Source organism: Patiria miniata, unplaced genomic scaffold (assembly GCF_015706575.1).
Source record: "Patiria miniata isolate m_02_andy unplaced genomic scaffold, ASM1570657v1 HiC_scaffold_29, whole genome shotgun sequence".
NCBI lineage: Eukaryota > Metazoa > Echinodermata > Asteroidea > Valvatida > Asterinidae > Patiria > Patiria miniata.
In genome coordinates this window covers 914,881-934,036 of record NW_024037068.1, presented here as the reverse complement: position 1 = coordinate 934,036, position 19,156 = coordinate 914,881, and the positions used below count along the sequence as shown (strand labels likewise).

At 41.6% G+C, this 19,156-nt stretch overlaps 2 protein-coding genes across 3 annotated transcripts; one reads left to right on the top strand and one right to left on the bottom strand.

Moving 5' to 3' along the window:
- Positions 1–5,168: 5,168 nt before the first annotated feature.
- On the top strand, positions 5,169–15,883 carry LOC119736017 (L-xylulose reductase-like). Its single transcript, XM_038210000.1, has 9 exons — positions 5,169–5,255; positions 6,230–6,378; positions 7,322–7,419; positions 8,163–8,317; positions 9,285–9,327; positions 10,491–10,590; positions 11,247–11,311; positions 13,581–13,698; positions 14,478–15,883. The coding sequence occupies exons 2-9, from the start codon at positions 6,327–6,329 to the stop codon at positions 14,585–14,587; spliced, it is 741 nt and encodes a 246-aa protein (XP_038065928.1). The 5' UTR covers positions 5,169–5,255; positions 6,230–6,326; the 3' UTR covers positions 14,588–15,883.
- Positions 15,884–17,073: 1,190 nt separating this feature from the next.
- LOC119735476 lies at positions 17,074–18,788 on the bottom strand. 2 transcript variants are annotated; one of them, XM_038209177.1, is made up of 2 exons: positions 18,660–18,788; positions 17,074–17,918 (listed from the first exon to the last, which is right to left on the bottom strand). In XM_038209177.1, the coding sequence occupies exons 1-2, from the start codon at positions 18,754–18,756 to the stop codon at positions 17,107–17,109; spliced, it is 909 nt and encodes a 302-aa protein (XP_038065105.1). In that variant the 5' UTR covers positions 18,757–18,788; the 3' UTR covers positions 17,074–17,106. The 2 variants fall into 2 exon arrangements, with proteins under 2 accessions (XP_038065105.1, XP_038065107.1); XM_038209179.1 differs by having other exon boundaries at positions 17,074–17,915; positions 18,660–18,784.
- Between the last annotated feature and the right edge of the window lie 368 nt (positions 18,789–19,156).

Sequence of the window (19,156 nt, the reverse complement as noted above, 5' to 3'; positions counted from 1 at the left end):
TTTTTGGATAGCGGATGAATGGGCCAACAAGCCCACAAATCGTCAAGGCCTCAGACCTGAAAGTTTTGGAGTGAGCCCCAGATGTAGGCACATGATGCCCCCAGTTTCGTTTTTGTGCAGTAAGTCCCATAGCAAGGGCTGTCAGCGCCAGCCGACATGGCTCTCTTGTGTCTCGGTCTAAATGTACCTTAACATGGATGGATTTTGACAAACTATATCTTGTTGGATAGCGGATGAATGGGCCAACAAGCCCACAAATCGTCAAGGCTTCAGACCTGAAAGTTTTGGAGTGAGCTCCAGATGTAGGCACATGATGCCCCCAGTTTCGTTTTTGTGCAGTAAGTCCCATAGCAAGGGCTGTCAGCGCCAGCCGACATGGCTCTCATGTGTCTCCGTCTAAATGTACCTTAACATGGATGGATTTTGACAAACTATATCTTTTTGGATAGCGGATGAATGGGCCAACAAGCCCACAAATCGTCAAGGCTTCAGACCTGAAACTTTTGGAGTGAGCCCCAGATGTAGGCACATGATGCCCCCAGTTTCGTTTTTGTGCAGTAAGTCCCATAGCAAGGGCTGTCAGCGCCAGCCGACATGGCTCTCATGTGTCTCCGTCTAAATGTACCTTAACATGGATGGATTTTGACAAACTATATCTTTTTGGATAGCGGATGAATGGGCCAACAAGCCCACAAATCGTCAAGGCTTCAGACCTGAAACTTTTGGAGTGAGCCCCAGATGTAGGCACATGATGCCCCCAGTTTCGTTTTTGTGCAGTAAGTCCCATAGCAAGGGCTGTCAGCGCCAGCCGACATGGCTCTCATGTGTCTCGGTCTAAATGTACCTTAACATGGATGGATTTTGACAAACTATATCTTGTTGGATAGCGGATGAATGGGCCAACAAGCCCACAAATCGTCAAGGCTTCAGACCTGAAACTTTTGGAGTGAGCCCCAGATGTAGGCACATGATGCCCCCAGTTTCGTTTTTGTGCAGTAAGTCCCATAGCAAGGGCTGTCAGCGCCAGCCGACATGGCTCTCATGTGTCTCGGTCTAAATGTACCTTAACATGGATGGATTTTGACAAACTATATCTTGTTGGATAGCGGATGAATGGGCCAACAAGCCCACAAATCGTCAAGGCTTCAGACCTGAAAGTTTTGGAGTGAGCTCCAGATGTAGGCACATGATGCCCCCAGTTTCGTTTTTGTGCAGTAAGTCCCATAGCATAGCAAGGGCTGTCAGCGCCAGCCGACATGGCTCTCATGTGTCTCGTATGGTGGCCCTGAAGGGACATCGCATATCGCAAACTTGTGCGCATACGTATGCGAAGTCGCGAAATTTATCGCGAATGTGTGCGCACACGTATGCGATGTCGCAAAATTTATCGCGAATATGTGCGCACACGTATGCGATGTCGCGAAATTTATCGCGAATATATGCGCACACGTATGCGATGTCGTGAAATTAATCGCGAATATGTGCGCACACGTATGCGATGTCGTGAAACAATTCGCGAATATGTGCGCACACGTATGCGAATTTGTTTGCAATGTCGTTAATTTTATTGCATACCTTGTCGCATACCTTTCAGTAAAATTCCTAATGAACTGGGGAGTTGTAGCAGCTAGTCTGGAATCAAGACGTACTGTTAGATATAAATAGGGTCTGACTAATAAACCTTCGCGCGCACGCAAGTTTGAAATTTGCGCGCGCAAGTTTCAAAGTTGCGCAAGTAGCAAGTTTGCGCTCGACAGTACTAGTAGTAACGATTGCACGCGGAACAGCGTGCGCGCGAAGGTTTATTAGTCAGACCCTATTTATATCTAACAGTACGTCTAGATTCAAGACTAGCTGCTACAACTCCCCAGTTTATTAGGAATTTTACTGAAAGGTATGCGACAAGGTATGCAATAAAATTCACGACATTGCAAACAAATTCGCATACGTGTGCGCACATATTCGCGAATTGTTTCACGACATCGCATACGTGTGCGCACATATTCGCGATCAATTTCACAACATCGCATACGTGTGCGCACATATTCGCGATAAATTTCGCGACATCGCATACGTGTGCGCACATATTCGCGATAAATTTTGCGACATCGCATACGTGTGCGCACATATTCGCGATAAATTTCGCGACATCGCATACGTATGCGCACACGTTTGCGATATGCGATGTCCCTTCAGGGCCACGATAGTCTCGGTATCAAATTAAGGCTTATTTTGTCATCTTTAATTTTCTATTCATTTTATTTTGGGGGGGGGTCAACTGATGACTTCCAGGAGAAATTTCCATTCGAAGATGATCACCCCTGAAAATTGTCCTGAAGCCCATCTCCATTTTGAAAAACGATGCCTACACGTTATGGTAAAATAGAGCGCTTTAAAGGGCTCCAATTTCATTAAAATTGAACGGAACTACAAGCTCACAGTCCTGTGCACGGCTTCCACCCATATTTTTACAAACCCTCAAGTTCATGGCCCACAGCATGCTCAAATACTGAAGATTTTGAGGGCATGCAAATCGTGATTTGGCCGGCGTAGGCAATTTCGGACCTATTTACTGGTCTGCAACCTTACTCTATGGCGGTGTCGGACTGATGATACGACCCCACAAGAGCCGGGTGGTACGCGTACGGTGGGCCTACAGCATGTGCACGGCCGGCGCGCGCATTGATCTCCATATACACAGACTGGATAGGACATCGCGCCGTGTTTGTGCACGAATGCGCGGCCGAACAATGGCGGCGCGTTTACTGTCAGACGGGTAAACGCGCATTGTGCTTTCACTTTGTTTACTTTGGAAAATGGATTGTTTAGTGAAATTTTTCAAACAGGAGGGAGTTCAAGCGCTCCTCCAAAACAATCTTAAAAAAACACTGAACGATGAAGAGTTACCCTCCAAACAGCTTTTCCACACTTTCTTGATATACACTTTCTTATTATGCATTTTCGAAATTCAAGAACCCCCCATTTCCTTTTCCCTTATTTTTTTTTTAAATCCCTTCCCCTCCCAAAAATGATTGTAAGTAAATTGCCATTTCATTTTTGGCACATTGGTCATTAGAGCACACTGAATTACTCCATCAACGAAATGAATAATTGTATTAATAATATGCTGGAATGACATCATATTTTTTTAACTGAACACTCACACGAGAAATTGTATGGAGATTCATTCAAATGATTGATATATTTATTAAAAAACCTGAACATAAACCAGTTACAATCTAAAAGGAAAAAAAACCCTTAATTTTACAAAGTAATCAGTAAAAACTTCTTCCCGTCCCTAGATTGATCAGGGAATGACATCGTTTACCTCTTTGTGATATTGTGTGAAAGGAGATGAATCACAAACCAAAATAGTACTATACTAATTTTGTCAAAGAAAAATTCAAGCTACGCACGGTCTTGCAATTAAATGTTTAGCTATACTTCTGAAAATAAATATAATTACTTGTAAGTGTAATGGGAATCGTTTTTGTGAGCGAATATGACGGTGTTTATGGCTATAGCTAGTAATCTTATATAACAGCGTACACAACATAATTTCAAACCGTAAAAGTACTCATTGCTTTCTTCACCATACAAATTGTCAATAATGTGACAGTCATCTTGGGAGCTTATAAAAATACTTGCGTTGAACTCCACAGCTTCTTTCCAAAACCAAAAATCAATCAATGTTAACAGTTCCACATCGTAAAAATTGATTAAGTCAAACGCTCAGATGCTTATCACATCGCATGTTCCATTCAGTGGATAATACAGTCGATTCCATCCCTCCGTGAAGTTCTCCATTTTCGTCCGGCTCGGTCCTGCAGCTGGTGGTTTTTGCTATATGGCTTTGCTGAAGTTCTTTGTTTGATATGAAGGTCAATCGGCCAGTTGTGCAGTAAGTTAGCATAAACCATCTCCTCGGTTTCTCTTTATAAAGAAAAGAATAGAAACATTTCGGTAGGCGTTAAGCCAAGGCAGACATAATTCAATCAGATTTTGCATATAAAAGTTATTCGAATAAACTATCTTAAACAAGTCAACTTTTGTTCATTGCCATTGCCGGGTCAATCATGCACGTTTATGCCTAGCCTATGTCTTTTAAAGAAAAATGATGCCGACCGTTGAGCATGACAGGCCTAGATCGCATGGAATTTGAACAGAATATCTCGCTAGCTACCACACAGGCCCGTCCCCTCAAACTCAGAGCGACATAATTCGCTTTGTCATTCCCATGTTCATATTCCTCCATGCCATGTTGTATAGGCCTCGTTAAAAAACAACTTACTTGCGAATAATTGTCCTATTCTTCAACGCTCCTTACTTCCCGACTCCAGCAATCTAATGCTGCGCACACCTTGACTATACTCCTCATCGAGTTTGATCAATTTAGATCTCTGTTTCTTTTATTCTTTCAAAAATGACAACGAAACCGAAGAAAACCCAACTTCATTTTTAATCCTCCGTTCGAAAGTGTACACAACTCGAATGCGAAATTGTGTTCTTTACCCTTTTCAAAATACGCGCGCGCGGACGCACGTTCGTACGCGATGTCCTATCCAGTCTGTGTATATGGAGATCAATGGGCGCGCGCTACACTTCCCTGGTCCCAGGATCCGTGGGAACCTGCTGTCTGTGAACCAAGGTCCGCGCTAGGGCGACCGTTTTAGCCGATTCTCGGCTAACTTTGACAGAATTTTTGTTTACAAAAATTAGTTTCACAGAAAATTTGACAGAATGGATTTTTTTGGAAGGTTTCCTCCATGGTTTCAGCATATGGAGGTACAATTGTTTCAGGCAGAATTCTGCAAAAATGGTTCTGACAGTAAAACAGCTAATTTGAACCAAAAATCGTACATTTGTTTAAAAAAAGCTTCAATCCTTTCAAACAAACCCTTGCGTAATGGGAGAGGTTCTACTTCTAAATAGATCGATCTATATCACTGGGAAACGGAATTTGTCGTGGCCGGATCAACGTACGTTTTGCCCGAAATTTACCTATGTTAATAATTTCATAACATCTTTATGCGACTATAAATCTGCATGTGATTTTAAGTGTTTATAGCGTATTTCGAGTAATGGGAATTTGGCAGATTTTTGATAAATCTGACAGATTTTTGATGTGCATTTAGCAGAATTTGGCTCTCTGACCTTACGGTCACCCTGGTCCGCACCGCGCCGCGTATAGTGCAGTGAACGTTTGTGTACGGACGTACGTACGGATCTAGGGCCTTAGGCCTAGTATCATTACTATTACTGTTGTGCCCATTCTTGAAAATCACGCATTCTCGAGAATGGGTATGCACATTCTTGAGAATGTGCAACTGGATCCTTGCTCAATCTTGGCAAAAAATAACTCTTCCAGATTGAGCGCACATTCTTGAGAATGCGCGACAAGATAACGGTCTTGTCGATGCCGAGCACCGGCTGCGCTTGGCAAGTCTAGCTGAATCCTCGTTCACTGATTCTTAATAATTATACTGTTGCAACGCAAGGCGCTGAAAAGTACATGTAGAGTGGATATGAAAAGTATACGCGTATTGGGGGAGGGGCAGGGGAAAAAAATAAGAATAAATAAGAAAGAATTCAGATTTTTGGGATAATAAAAGAGGGGGGGGGACGTAAGAATGAAGAATGTGAAGAATGAGAATGAATACTGCGACATACCATAGTGCTAATGCTATTTCCCATTTAAATTGCCACCAATTTATTGTTCACACCCCACCATAACGTCGCAGAGCTGGATTCTATCTAGTCAAAAGAGCAATTTTGGCAGCTTCTGGACATCGTTTTTTTTCGTGGCACGCATATGATACATACAGGGACTTGTACTTGTCTAGCCTAAACAAAGCACTTCCCAGACTAGTTCCCAGTCCTCCGTTATTACAAAACTTCCCATAAGTAGGCAGGAAAAAGCAATAATAACAGGTTTAATATGATTCAAATTATCGTAGTTATACGAGTACAGAAGCATAGAACATTTTCTTTCCTCTTTATATGAATTGTTTCCCTTTTAACCGCTATACAATTCATTTAACATAATTATGTCGTGCAATGTTTGTTAAGATTGGGCAAAATTCATAAATTGTGCACGTGATATTCCCACCCAATCTTAAGAATGAGCGCTCATTCTTAAGAACGCGTGCTCGTTCTTAAGAATGGGCGCTCATTCTTAAGAATGCGCGCCCATTCTCGAGAATGCGTGATTTTCAAGAATGGGCACAACATTACTACTACTACTGGTAAATAGTACTACTACTACTAGTCGAGAGAAGGGGCTCGACCTGAGCTGAGGAAAGTTCGTTTTCAGCCAATAGTCAAGCATGGATGTCAAGTTTGATGGCAAAAGAGCGTTGGTTACAGGAGCAGGAAAAGGTGTGATTATCGTTCAAACAAATGATTCTTACTATGTCAATTGTCATTTATCTATGCTCATCAGGATTTCCAATAGGCCTGTGAGTGTGATGTTGTTACGCCCCAACTATCTGTCCCAACTATTGTTGGGACTGTCCCAACTATTGTTGGGACTGTCCCAACTATAGTGCAGCAGTTGGGTAGGCCAAGCTATGGTTAGGACTAGAGTTGAACTGGACGCTTGATACAGGGTGTTAATGTTCCGCAGCGCTGGCACCATGTATTCGTCGTGCATGCATGCCGCGCCGCAGGGCTGGCTGGCCACGTGGCACTGCCTTGTTGATGAGTTGTCCAGCTGGGTTTTATAGTCCAGCAACATTTTTATGCAAAATTCAAAGATTGGCATGGCCCAACTATAGATAGGCCCCACCCATAGTTAATGTCAATGGTCCCAAGTAAACTCGAACATATATGATGAGCTTGGAAAGATTTCCATATACGAAGTTCATGTGCCTCCTAGATAGCTGCCATGAGAAAGATCCATTGATATCCTTGTGTGGTCGTTTGTGTCCACGTATCTTGAATTATAAAAGGAACATCTCAAAAGTGGGAAAGTTTCCGCTCTGTATGGAACTTTCTTAAAAACATGTGTTTTCCCATCGGGACGGAGCTGTGTTCCCATCATGCTCCCAACTGGAACATGCCGTTCCTGAGTTTTTGTTCACACGCACAGGCCAACGTTGCCACACAGGAACACCTGACATTCCCTGCAGGCTGTTCCCAAATGAAACAACGCATGTTCCCCATTGGAACAGGCAACATTCCCTAGGGGAATGTTCCAAGCATTCCGACTTTAGAAACGTTCCCTAAAATAGGGGTTCTTTCATTAGGTGACATCTAGGCCAATATATATAAAAAATGTTTCATCTACATTGTTTTAAATGTCGACCTCTGTATTTGACAGGTATTGGGAGAGATACAGCCAAGATGCTTGCCCAGTGTGGGGCCGAAGTCTTTGCACTCAGTAGAACTCAAGAAGACCTTGACAGCTTGAAGAAAGAGGTACATGCACGCATGTATAGTAAGGAGTTACAGTAGTGAATGTCTTGCTTCTAAAAACTGATTTGCCTTTGTCTTTACCCATCCCTGGACTGAAAGTTGAGGTCATTTTCATATGGTACTCAGTTTGCAATTTTTTAAAAATGTTCAAGTGGCCTAGAGCTTTATTTTTCAGAATTGTTTTATCCTTTTGTATCAGAAATACTTGTGAGTAGTTTAAGCTGCTCTAATCGAGTACTTGTCCTGGTGCGAGTAGAAGCAGGTGCTAGCAAGTAGCAATTTTAGGGTTCAGGGTTCATTGCTTAATACATTCCCCTTCAAACAAGGAATCACTCCATCCACCTCTCACTCTTGTTAGGATTCCATTCGTCCAAAAAGTTTTTGACCCAAAACAGTATTCATATTATCTCAGTGCTGAAGAATGTGGTGTGATTTGCACTCTAATTGCTTGTAAGTTATTTCACGTCATACTAACGTATATCATTTGTCTGCTTGTATGAGAAGCTCAAACTCTCGTGAGTAATTTCTTTGTGAGTACTTAAGTTTAAAAAAAATCCATTACTCGCCCAGGCCTAGCTGGAACCAATTAAAAAGACAAAATATATTGTAAATTAATGATTTTTTTTTTTTAATGGAGGCAGGTGAGAAAAAGAAAGCCAGTGGGGATGAGACATAGTTTTTTGGGTGAAGTATTTGGCTTTACATTTGAAATTCTGTAATTCGACATTTGAAATTCTGTAATTCAGGTGCCATCCATTCATACACTGTGTGTGGATTTGGGAGATCGCCAAGCGTCCAAGGTAGCCATAGAGAACATCGGAGCCATCGACCTTCTGGTCAACAACGCTGCTATCGCTGCCTTGCAACCATTCCTGGAAGTTTCTCATGATCAGTTTACAAGGTGAGGAAAGTCTCTGTACACCAGTACCTCCTCAGCGGTGTAATAGAAAGAGGCGTGATGATGGACCATTTTGGGGCCGTCTTGCGTGTGACACTTCACAGACCGCATTTGATCCAAATGTATTAAGAAATCGACATCATACAGATTCATTGTATTTGTAAACCCACCTCTGGCATGGTAAGGGGCGAATGTGAAATTAAACATGCAGTACATATAGCTTGAGGTTTACCTCGAGGTTTTGCAATGTTTTTGTTTTTTACGGGTACCTCAGGTACAACCTCAAGTTACTGCCATGCTTGTATAATTGTAAGGTACACTGTTTGCATTTGTTGAAATTTCATAAAATGGACCAATTTAAGAACTATTAAATTATGGCACACATCCACTGAGCGGTTCAACCTTTTGTGTCCATTGGTGCTGGATAAACATGAACAAAAATATTCAAATTTTCCATTGTCAAATTGCAGAGTGTTTCAGTTCGTGGGATCTGTTGTGCATAGAACCCATGGGTCACAAGGAGTGCCCGAGTGCTAGCTCTGTCCTGGGAAAGTATTAAATACATACATGTACATAATACCCCGCGTATCTGAGCATAAGAATGATAAAGTCTTATGTTAACATAAATCAGAGCCGGTGACCACAGCCTTTGTTCTGTGTCTGGCGAGTTTTTATAAAGTCTAGATGCAACATCGGGTGAATGACCGAAGACCTGACATAGAAAGCGCCTACTGATTGGTCAAAATCTAGAGGTCAAGATGGGGTTGTCTTGCATTAATAATTAATCAGCAAGTCAGTCAGTCAGTCAGTGGTCGGGGAGTCAGTCAGTTGGGGAGTCGAGGGGGGTGGGGGTCGGTCAGTCAGTCAGCTCCAAAGAGGACTGTAGGCTTTCCCCTCTGGGACCAGCAAACATTATGGTGCTTGTAAGTAATCGATAAGTAATCATTCATTTGCTTATATTTTTTCTTAGCATGATGGATGTTAATGTACGAGCAGTCATTGAAGTATCTCAGGTAGGTACTTTCTTTTATGAACATTTATTATTTCTAGCAGGATGCCGCACTTTGCGCGGCACCTGCAAGCTGGGTGGAGTCGTAAAGTTTGTATCGTTGAGAGGTTTAACCAGTTGTAAGTGGAAAAGAATGTTCAAAGTTGAGATCTGAAAACATCTAGTGTGAACAAAAGCCTAGATATTTTGTGGAAAATGTTTTGTAATAGACAATGGTGCTGTAATGTCATGCCGACAGGTAACTTCCGGGAGACTTTTGCATGTGATAAGGACCAAATTATTCATTTTCCCCTCGAGCACATGAGCTGCAGAGAGCCTACCTTTGCAATTAGCACGTGCTATTGAAAACCGAAAGTGGAAAATCTAATTTTTTTGGTAATATGTTCAGTGTTAAAAGGCCCTGATGAGTTCAGTTCTGAAATAAATTTGTCATATTGTTTGCTTGGATATTGTTATTTCATTGGTTCAGAGCAGTCACGTATCCAGTCTGTACATATGCATATACAATGGTTAACCCCACATACAATGAGCGTTGCGCACGTGTAGAACTTGCACGCACGATTGCAGAACCTGCAATGCACGAGTGCGACTGTGAACTGCATGCAATACGCCACCGCGACTGTGAACTGCATGCAATACGCCACCTCTCAGTCTTATGTCCGGCAGGGAAGCCTGCAGTTATCAAGGGTTACACCGCATTGATTTAATTTATTTCTTGCATTGTAAGCTACAACCATTGATCATTTTGATATTTTATTGGCACGATGTAAGAAAAACAATTGTTGGCTGCTTCGATGTGGCATATGCCATTTTTAACCCCCTTCGGGGCACATGGCACCATCGGCTTCACCTTTGGTGCTATTTACCCCTTGGGTGTTAAAAACAGTATATCCTGCGTCATAGCAGTCAACAGTGGGAGACTTTTGAGACGTTTAAGGCAGCAAACATACCGGTCCTTTTCAATTGTTTACGTCATGTTAAATCTAAAGCGCTCATGCTCAGTATGATGCTAACAAAGGAAAAAGACCAATGTGTTTGCTGCCACCAACGTCTCAAAAGTCACCCGTTGTTAAATATGAGATGCCAAGTTTGACAAAGACACAACTGTCCAGGTTTTGAAGACAATGAAAGGCAGACTAGTTTTCCTTTCTTGTATGATTCCTCCAGATTGCGGCTCGTACCATGGTAGCCAGGAAATGTGGGGGCGCCATCGTGAACCTGTCTAGTCAAGCATCTCTCGTTGCTCTGGCCAACCACACGGTGTACTGTGAGTAGATTTCCATTTGGACTTGCATTGATTTCTCTTTTAAGTGGGGGGGGGGGGTTGAGTCTGAGTATCAGCCATTGTTCACGGAGCCGTATCTCCGGTCTAACGTCTGATATTTCTAAAAATGCAAATTTATGCGACCCCGCGCGCCATCCAATCAAAGTCAACTTTACTAAATCGTGATGTCGTTCCATTCCCAAATCTGGACAAAGATTGTGATTGGTCGATTCAGATGCAGTGTTTTTTAATACAACGGCCGGGGGCGCATCGATCTACAGAACCTAGACACGACCGTGATTGGATGGCTCTATTATTGCTTGCCGTATTGCGAAACATATCGTTACAGAGCGCGAGACTGCAGACTATTTTGCTCAATTCACAGCGTGAAAAAAAAAATAGCAGATGTTGTGTCTAGGTTTTATTCATAGATATCCATGGCAAGACCCGATAAAGAAAGCGCCTGCTGAATGGTCAGAATGTCGGGGTCAAGACGCAGTCTTTTTTTGCATAATTAATTGCCGAATCAGCTTCGCAGGGTTCTATTACTTAGACTGGGGTTGGAGGTTGGTTGGATCGCCCTCGCCACCCCTGCATTCTCTCAGCAGTCTTTTTGATGCATGTCTGACACATTTTGGCTATGTGCTGATTTTCTTCAGGTGCGACCAAAGCAGCTGTAGATTCAGTGACTAGGAGCATGGCCATGGAACTGGGACCTCATCAGGTAGGTCAAAAGTCAAAAGAATTGATAAGGCCGAACAAAAAAAAATAGTGCTGCTTCCGATTACATGCCTTTCAAAAAATAGGGTAGGTAGGTCGGAAATTTTTTTTGGGCCTATTTTTTTTTGTGCTAATTGAATGGGGTATTCAATTATATGTGAATTTCAGCATGAAGTATTGCCATTTGCGCTACAAAAGTTTGTTTTTAAATGGCCACAAAAAATGATACAAAATTGCCTTAATTAATGTCGAAAATATTTACGGGCGATAACTCTTAAGAAACTTCCTAAGAATAATGGAGAATGCAAGTCTTGCACACCATATGCACAGCGCTAGTCACGACGGGAAACGGGCCAACACGTCGGTATATTGCGTGGTAAGGGCGTGCGTGATGCACAGTGTGGCGGGCAACGAGCTTGCGTTGCGGCAGGAAATTTCGGGGAAATACACTGCACTCAAGTACAAGGGTTGAAACCTCAAAATAAATTCATGAACACGGAAAATGCATACACAGACAAGAGAGATCAAGTTCTGTGAATTAACTTGCAGAAATCTTCTTTCTCCATTGATGTTTAGTTGGCATTTGTACCATGTCAAATCCGACCTGCAACTGCAGTGCATGCACTGTAGTGCTACGATATATGTTGGCCGGACATATGCATAGACTGGTTGTCGCATTTCCATCATGCCTTCTTTGGCCCATTTTAGTGCGCTGCAGGGCGGGAACCAGTACAGCATAGCGAATCGTGAAGGGAACTTGTAATCGCGAAGGGAACTTATAAAAACAATTGAGTTTTTTTCTCAAAAGTAGTGAATGTAAGTAGGCAAACAAATGAATACAAGCGTATTTGACGTAATAGGTTGTTGAGAGGTGTTTTGCGAAGACAAAAAAAGACAAGAGGATTTTTTTATTTTTTTTATTTATAATTTTATTTTTAACTTGTCGATAAAAATTTAGGATTAAAGCTTTAAAAGTAGGGTAGGTAGGGTAACCAGAAGCAGAACTATGTCTGTTTTTTTAGGCCTAATCACTGTAAAAAACAGACATGCTATATTTATATTTTCAAAAGCACACATGCCCTTCTCAACGTGTGGTTTAACCAAAGCAGCACTGCCAAAAAATTGCATTCATTGTATCAACTGATAAGGAAAAACTAGGGGCCATCGGATATTGATGCTCAATTCAATATATTACTGGGCAATTGCATGGTAACTTACATTACATTTAGATGGGGTCTTCCTTCAACTCTGTGCTGTTCTTAAAGCCAAAGCATTTAGCGTGTTCGTAGAAGATCCCCGATAATTAAGTGACTAAACTACAAAAAAGAAGCACACAAATTTATATTCTGTTGGTTTGGCAATATGTTATTATCGGTAACTCACAGTACCTAAATCCAAAAGGAATCCAGTACATGTATCATGAATCCTCTGTGACAGATCTGTTTACTGACAGGAGCCCCTTGAAAAATGAATTTTAGATTTTCGCCTATGACAAGATGGGGCCAGTAACTCTGAAATGAGAAAAGATTCTGATGGCAGATTTTGAGAGCCTGGTGCCAGATTACCCTGGGTTGCAAATTTCAGAACAAATCCTTAATTCATTTGCAAGAAATTGGCCTCCACACCCTATAAATAAACGTTAGCGACTCATGGGTACAAAAAGTGGGTATGGTACCCTATTTCTGGAGGGTTTAAGTTACATCACTTGGTGGTCGGTCAATCGGTTGGTTTGTCTGTCTGTCCCTGCAAATTGAGCAAATGCCATGACGTGTCACTGTGCATTATCCCGATAACTTTAAATGCACTCTCAGAAAGTTATCGGGATAATGCACGAGCGATCGATTTTGCATATATCTGTCCCCGGAAAACTGACCAAAAATAGATGACCAAAAATTGACCAAATACCATGCCGTTGTCAGTAAATGCACTCTAAAAATTGTTCATAACAATTCATCAAGTTGTTTATGGAATTTTGTAAACGGAGGCAAGATATGTGCAGTAATGTTATAGTCACATGGTATTTTGTGTATTGGTTGGATGGTATCCAGATTGAAAAAATTAAAATTGACCAAAAGTATGGTGTTCCATATGTACCATTTAGCATCGCATTTTTCGCCAAAGCTTATTGTGCACTGGCACTTGTTATAAATCCAAATGAGTTGGTTGCCATGGGATCTCAGGAATTGAGGTCATGTGGAATGACCCTGGGGGACTTCAACACTTGGACTACAACACTGACGTGAGCCTCCTTCTGTTCTGTTTTTTCTTGTCAGATCCGAGTGAATGCTGTGAACCCCACCGTCGTCAACACCGCTATGGGGTTGGTTGGCTGGGCTGATCCAAAGAAAGCTGACCCAATGAGAGCTCGCATCCCTCTCGGCCGCTTTGCAGGTATGCCAACAAAATTACCAGCATTGCCTGGTGGCTAGACCATGTAAACCCTAACCTGGAAATTTTGAACTCCCTGTGCTTTTGTATTTAAAATCCCAAAACTTAACAAAGTGAAAACATGCAATGCAGATGGGGGCATAAAATTGCAAGCCATTGCAAAGTGTGGCCGACATCCCAGGCCTAAGTTTGTTAGGATCAAGTCTGGCTCCTCATATTGGGGTGGAGTCTTTCCAAACCAAGGCTCTTCCCTAGACGAAAGACCTCTCAGAGAATCCTTAAGGCTAAGGGTGCAGGTCCATTTTGGATTATCCAAAAATTTGGAGAAAATGCACCACCAATTGTAATTTATAGTGAAACTCTCTGAAGAACGATAATTTATTAGGCCAAGTCTTCAACAAGCAATTAAGTGATAAAATGAATGGAAAAAGTTGTGTTGGATAGCGTTATTGAAACCTGTCATGTTGAACAATATCACCGTGAACAGTAAGCCAGTTTGGTATCTCGATGAAATAGTCCAGGCCAAACTTCAGCATCAAGCGTCTAGTAACCGCGATGTTACGTGAACGCACATTCTGCTCGTGATGAACGCACAAGTGTCATGTGAACGTATGAACGTATGAATAAATTATCCCGAATAAACTGGGACCCATATCATTGTGCAGATGAAATACAGAACTGGCCTTTTGCAGCACTGGCCTTTTGCATTTTGTAAGGTTACGTTTATTCAGTATTACCCTTGATATATGGCTTTACTTCTTTCTTTTTTTTACCAAATGCAGACCCATCCGATGTGGTCAACGTGATCCTGTTTCTGTTGAGTGATCGCAGCGCCATGGTCAACGGAGTCACATTACCAATCGACGGTGGTTTTGTAGCCTCGGGAATCTAGGTCGCAAAAATTAATGTGAAAGGGGCACAATAACAGGGCGCCTCAAAGCCCAATCTCGTTGTTTGTAAAAAGCCTAAGAGGGCATGCATGGTTACAAGAAACTAAGGATGAGATTCCACATTTCATTTGGCAAACATTTAAAGAAACATTAATGCACCATTTTTAACCTGTAAACGTTTCTCGGTGGGGGTGCTTGCGTTTATTTTGCATTTTTGATTTCTGTTTATCAACAGGAAATTTCAGTGAAGATGAAATTGAAGAAGGTAAAGTTAATGGAATGGTAGAATATCACTAGAGATGTCCTATTATGGCAATTCTTTTTGACAAACGTGTACATACACTGTAATCATGTTCTTGATTTTGTGGTCAGTACCAGCCTTCATGTTGTTTGGACCTGTGTGAGGTCAAACCTAAGATATGTTTTATTAACATATACAGTTGATATCTAAACAACCAAAACTTGTGATTAACTCTTCTTTCAAAGATTTATTGGCAAGACATTATGACGGATGAAACAGTACATCACTTATAGTATTGTTCAGTTTTTATTCCGGTTTGCAATGTACATGTATTAGTTGGTTGTCATGAAGTTGCATGGATCTATGCCAAATGATGTGATAGACATTTTCTACAACTCTTTTTTATTTTAATAAAAAGGTAATACATTTACCTTCGTTCCTTTACAGTGGAACGTCGCTATAACGAACATCGTGGGATCCACAGAAATTGTTCGTAATAGCGATTGCTCGGTATAGCGATTTTCACACATTAGTGGCGCCCTCTTTTGATCATTGTTATTGTGTGGTTGCATTTACAAACCACGCGCTTAGTCGCCAAACGTGTCCATTGATATTTTCAATTCCATAGCAGAACTTCACCAAGTATGCCATAGTAGTAACTGAAAGACGACTTCGAACATGTGCGACTATTGAATCATGTAATTACACAGTTTTTGAGTTTACATGGCTGGTTTTTCCTACATTTCGTTGTGGAAATAATAGCCATTTGTGGCTCTTCTGTTGACATTTCCAACAATTTTCGGTACGTTTTGTACACAAACATTGTGAGCCAATTGTTCGGTGTAGCCGAATGTTCGGTATAGCGGTGTTCGATATAGTGACGTTCCACTGTATTAAAAACTAATAACAATGATCATTGATGATGACCTCAGGTTTCATTACTTAAATGAATTAAATTGAATCTATGGAAAAATGGCAAGATAGAGAGGCGGGAATTTGCATTGTTTGTTATTTGCTAAAGTGACTACATTAAAAACACTGAAATCAATTTCTGAAATTTGGAATTTTTGGTTTTATACAAATGGTATTTTGAAATCCTTGCCACTGTTCTTGATTTTGTAGAGTACATCACTGTTCAGTGAATTGCAAACATATACCTAAGGTTGATGAGCTGCCGAAACACTGGGCAAGGAATTCTTTGTGCAAGCACTGCAAGACAGCAAAGAAATATTGAAATACATTAACCCTACAGCCCCCCCCCCCCCCCCACCCCCGGTGTGTGAAAAAGGCATATTACATTAGAGGATTCAGCACTGTTAAAGGTACATTCCATCATTTGCAGCTATCCAAAAAGTAACTGACGTAATTATTGTTGACAAGCATACTTGGTTTAGAGACAGTAATGGGACTATATAAACTCCCTGTGAAATTGTTCTTTCTGGCAAGCTGTCATTTTGAAGAAATCAATGAAAGAAGGCCATTTCCAACGATGCCTCTAAAGATGTATTCTTGGAAATTTCCGTTAGTAGTTCATTTTTACTTCAGCGAAACGTGCGCAAGCATTGACATGACACCCACATGCCGCGGTTGTTATAATTTGTCAGTTCAGTGCACTACATCACATAGCCGCAATCGGCTCAGTGAGAACGTGTCTCGGAAGCTTAATTCAGGCCCAATTCAAAACTTGACTCGGCAACTTTTGAATTGAAATGAAGATCCTAGAATACTGTTTTCTCGGAATAGACAGCATTCACTGAGCTGAATCTTCATCAGGTTAGTTGTTCAGCACCCTTCTTTAGATTTTGATCACTTTTGTTGCTTCAAATGAACATAATGCACAAATTACAAATGATGGACGCTACCTTTAAGGGTGGGGAGCATTCAAGTTGTATGTTTTGCCTTGATGAATACACTTTGCTTAATGACACCACAACTTAAATGGCAAGTGAAGTGTATGAAAGTGTACATTTTGATTCATCCAAGTAGATCGTAATACAAACCAGAGGGTCCATAAACTTGTCTCAACTTCTGTGAAAATGTGTTAACCCCCCCCCCCCCCCCCCCCCCCCCACACACACACACACACACACACACACACACACACAACTGAAAATCATGCAGGCTTTAATACAGGACATGGTTAAAAAAAAAAAAAAAATCTCCCCTTCAAAAAAACAAGAAGGGAATCCAAAATGCCCCTTGGACTTGCCATGCTTGTGGAAATAACCACCTGATTATAAAGCAGCTGGTTTAAAAATTAGGATTTGTTTTTACCAATACTTATTTCTTTTCACTCATTTGTTTCCTCTTTCTCTTTTGTCGCTCATGCTTCTTGAGTTTTCTTGCCTTTGCCCGGAGAGATTTCATCAGCATCTGGTCGGGGATGGAGGCAGTTGATGGGCCTTCCCAAGCTGTATCTTGGCTTGTCGCTGGATTCAGGACCAAATTTACGGGTCCCTTCTTGGTCAGGTTTTCAATCGGTGGCAGCCTCCAGGGGTCCAGGGGCCTGTCGTGGGGAAGATTAAACCTCCTGCCATCTGTATCTGGAAGGTTATCTTTCGCTGCGTTATTCGTAGCAGAAGAAGAGGCATTCTTTCCTTTGTGACTACGATCCCCGCGACACTGCTTCCCGAAGTCAACCACAGAGGAAGTCCTCCTCCTGGTGTGCTTATCACTCTTGCCCATCAGTAACTGGATCTCCTCATCCTCGGAAGATGTCAACACCTCTTCACCCCCAGAGCTGGTCTCTATGGTGACAATATGCCGACCAGCATCCCCTACCCACTTGGCATCATCCTCATCCTCGGTGAAATCACTGGAGTAGTACTCAACATCGTCTTGGAGGCGACTCCCAATGACGCTGCCAGGAAGAGGCGGTGATGATGGTTCTTCCGGAGATTGCTTCAGCATCTGTCTGGCCAAGTGGCGGCGCTCTTCATATCGCCTGAAGACCTCCCTCGCCCGTCGAGTCTCACTTGCGCCCGATGCCCGTTTCATCCTTTGCAGGATCATTTTGGACAGGTACACTTGCTGGTGTCCATCTCTGGCCTTGGGCTTGTAGCCAACGGGAGGAGTGATGCAAATAACATCTGCTAATAAGCAAACAGTCAAGTCGTGTGATGAAACGGCTTATAGGCATGTCCTCATGAATATAACCGTTCTTAAAACTATTTTGGAACTCACAATGGGAGGAGTGTTGCAAATAATATCTGCCAATTGAAAATGGACATATCACTCCTCTCATTATCCCCTCTCTACATGTTTCTTCAGGCTTTTGAGCTACAGCGCCTAGGGTACTTTTCAGGAATCCTTGATTTCATTACCAGAGAGGAATACAATAAATATAAATAAATAAACATGTTACACAACTCCAGAAATACAAGATGTTTGAAATTGAATTTCCGTCTAGTGATTTGTCATTATGTTTAACATTACGAGATTTAATTTCATAAGAAACCGCCAAAGAAGCAACATTGACCGTAACAATACAGTGTTTCAAGTGCGACAAATGCAATCCGAATGAAAATCAAGGTGTATTTTTCGTGCTTAAAACCCTACATTGTTACGATCATATTATTGTTATCGTTGGACTGTTTCTCATGATATTCAATACCCCTCTGTTACACATCGTGGAAAATAATTGCACGAAATTTCGGTTAAAAACATCTTGTATTTCTTGAGTTGTGTTTCGGAAAACGAGTTGTTATTTTCAACAGTGCAGCATCCGCACCAATATTCTTTTATTTAATAGAGGGCGCGCCACATAAATAGTGGTCTCGATAATTATCCACCACCAAACCAGAAACCGGAGACTTTTTTGGGCCTAACCTTACCTGTGTCTTGAAAACTGTCCTCCCATTCATCGCTATACTCGTCCTCGACGTCATACGTCATTTGTTGGCTGCCACTTCTGTGTCTCTGTATTGGCATCTTGTACTTTGGATTTGGAACTAAAACCTGATATCATATGGGATGTATCGTCGTTTGGTATTAATCATAATTGGCATACCATACTTTTAAGGATCATTTGTTTTCGTGCATTTCCCTCATTTCCGATAATAACACCAATCAGATATTTTATACCTGATGAGGTTTCCACTAGCTCAGTGGGTACATCACAAAACGTGCGTTTGTATTCTTGTTACCTTGATCCTGTCTTAACTTTATTCTTTAAAATGTGGGGCTTGTGGCCGCTACTGAATTTAAGTTGAGCGTGACGGGAGTAATAAATAATCGTCTAATATTTTCTACACAAACCCACGGTGTAGGCGATTATTTGCTGTTGGACAATGTTTTTTCGTACATACGCAAAAAGAACACGAATTTAAAA

Excerpts from the sequence above, each read along its gene's own strand:
- LOC119735476 (XM_038209177.1), bottom strand. The coding sequence starts at position 18,756 with ATGCCAATACAGAGACACAGAAGTGGCAGCCAACAAATGACGTATGAC. Across the intron at positions 17,919-18,659 it reads GGACAGTTTTCAAGACACAG|CAGATGTTATTTGCATCACT; the intron begins GTAAGGTTAGGC and ends TTTGCTTATTAG.
- LOC119736017 (XM_038210000.1), top strand. The coding sequence starts at position 6,327 with ATGGATGTCAAGTTTGATGGCAAAAGAGCGTTGGTTACAGGAGCAGGA. Across the intron at positions 11,312-13,580 it reads TGGAACTGGGACCTCATCAG|ATCCGAGTGAATGCTGTGAA; the intron begins GTAGGTCAAAAG and ends TTTTCTTGTCAG. Across the intron at positions 13,699-14,477 it reads CCCTCTCGGCCGCTTTGCAG|ACCCATCCGATGTGGTCAAC; the intron begins GTATGCCAACAA and ends TACCAAATGCAG.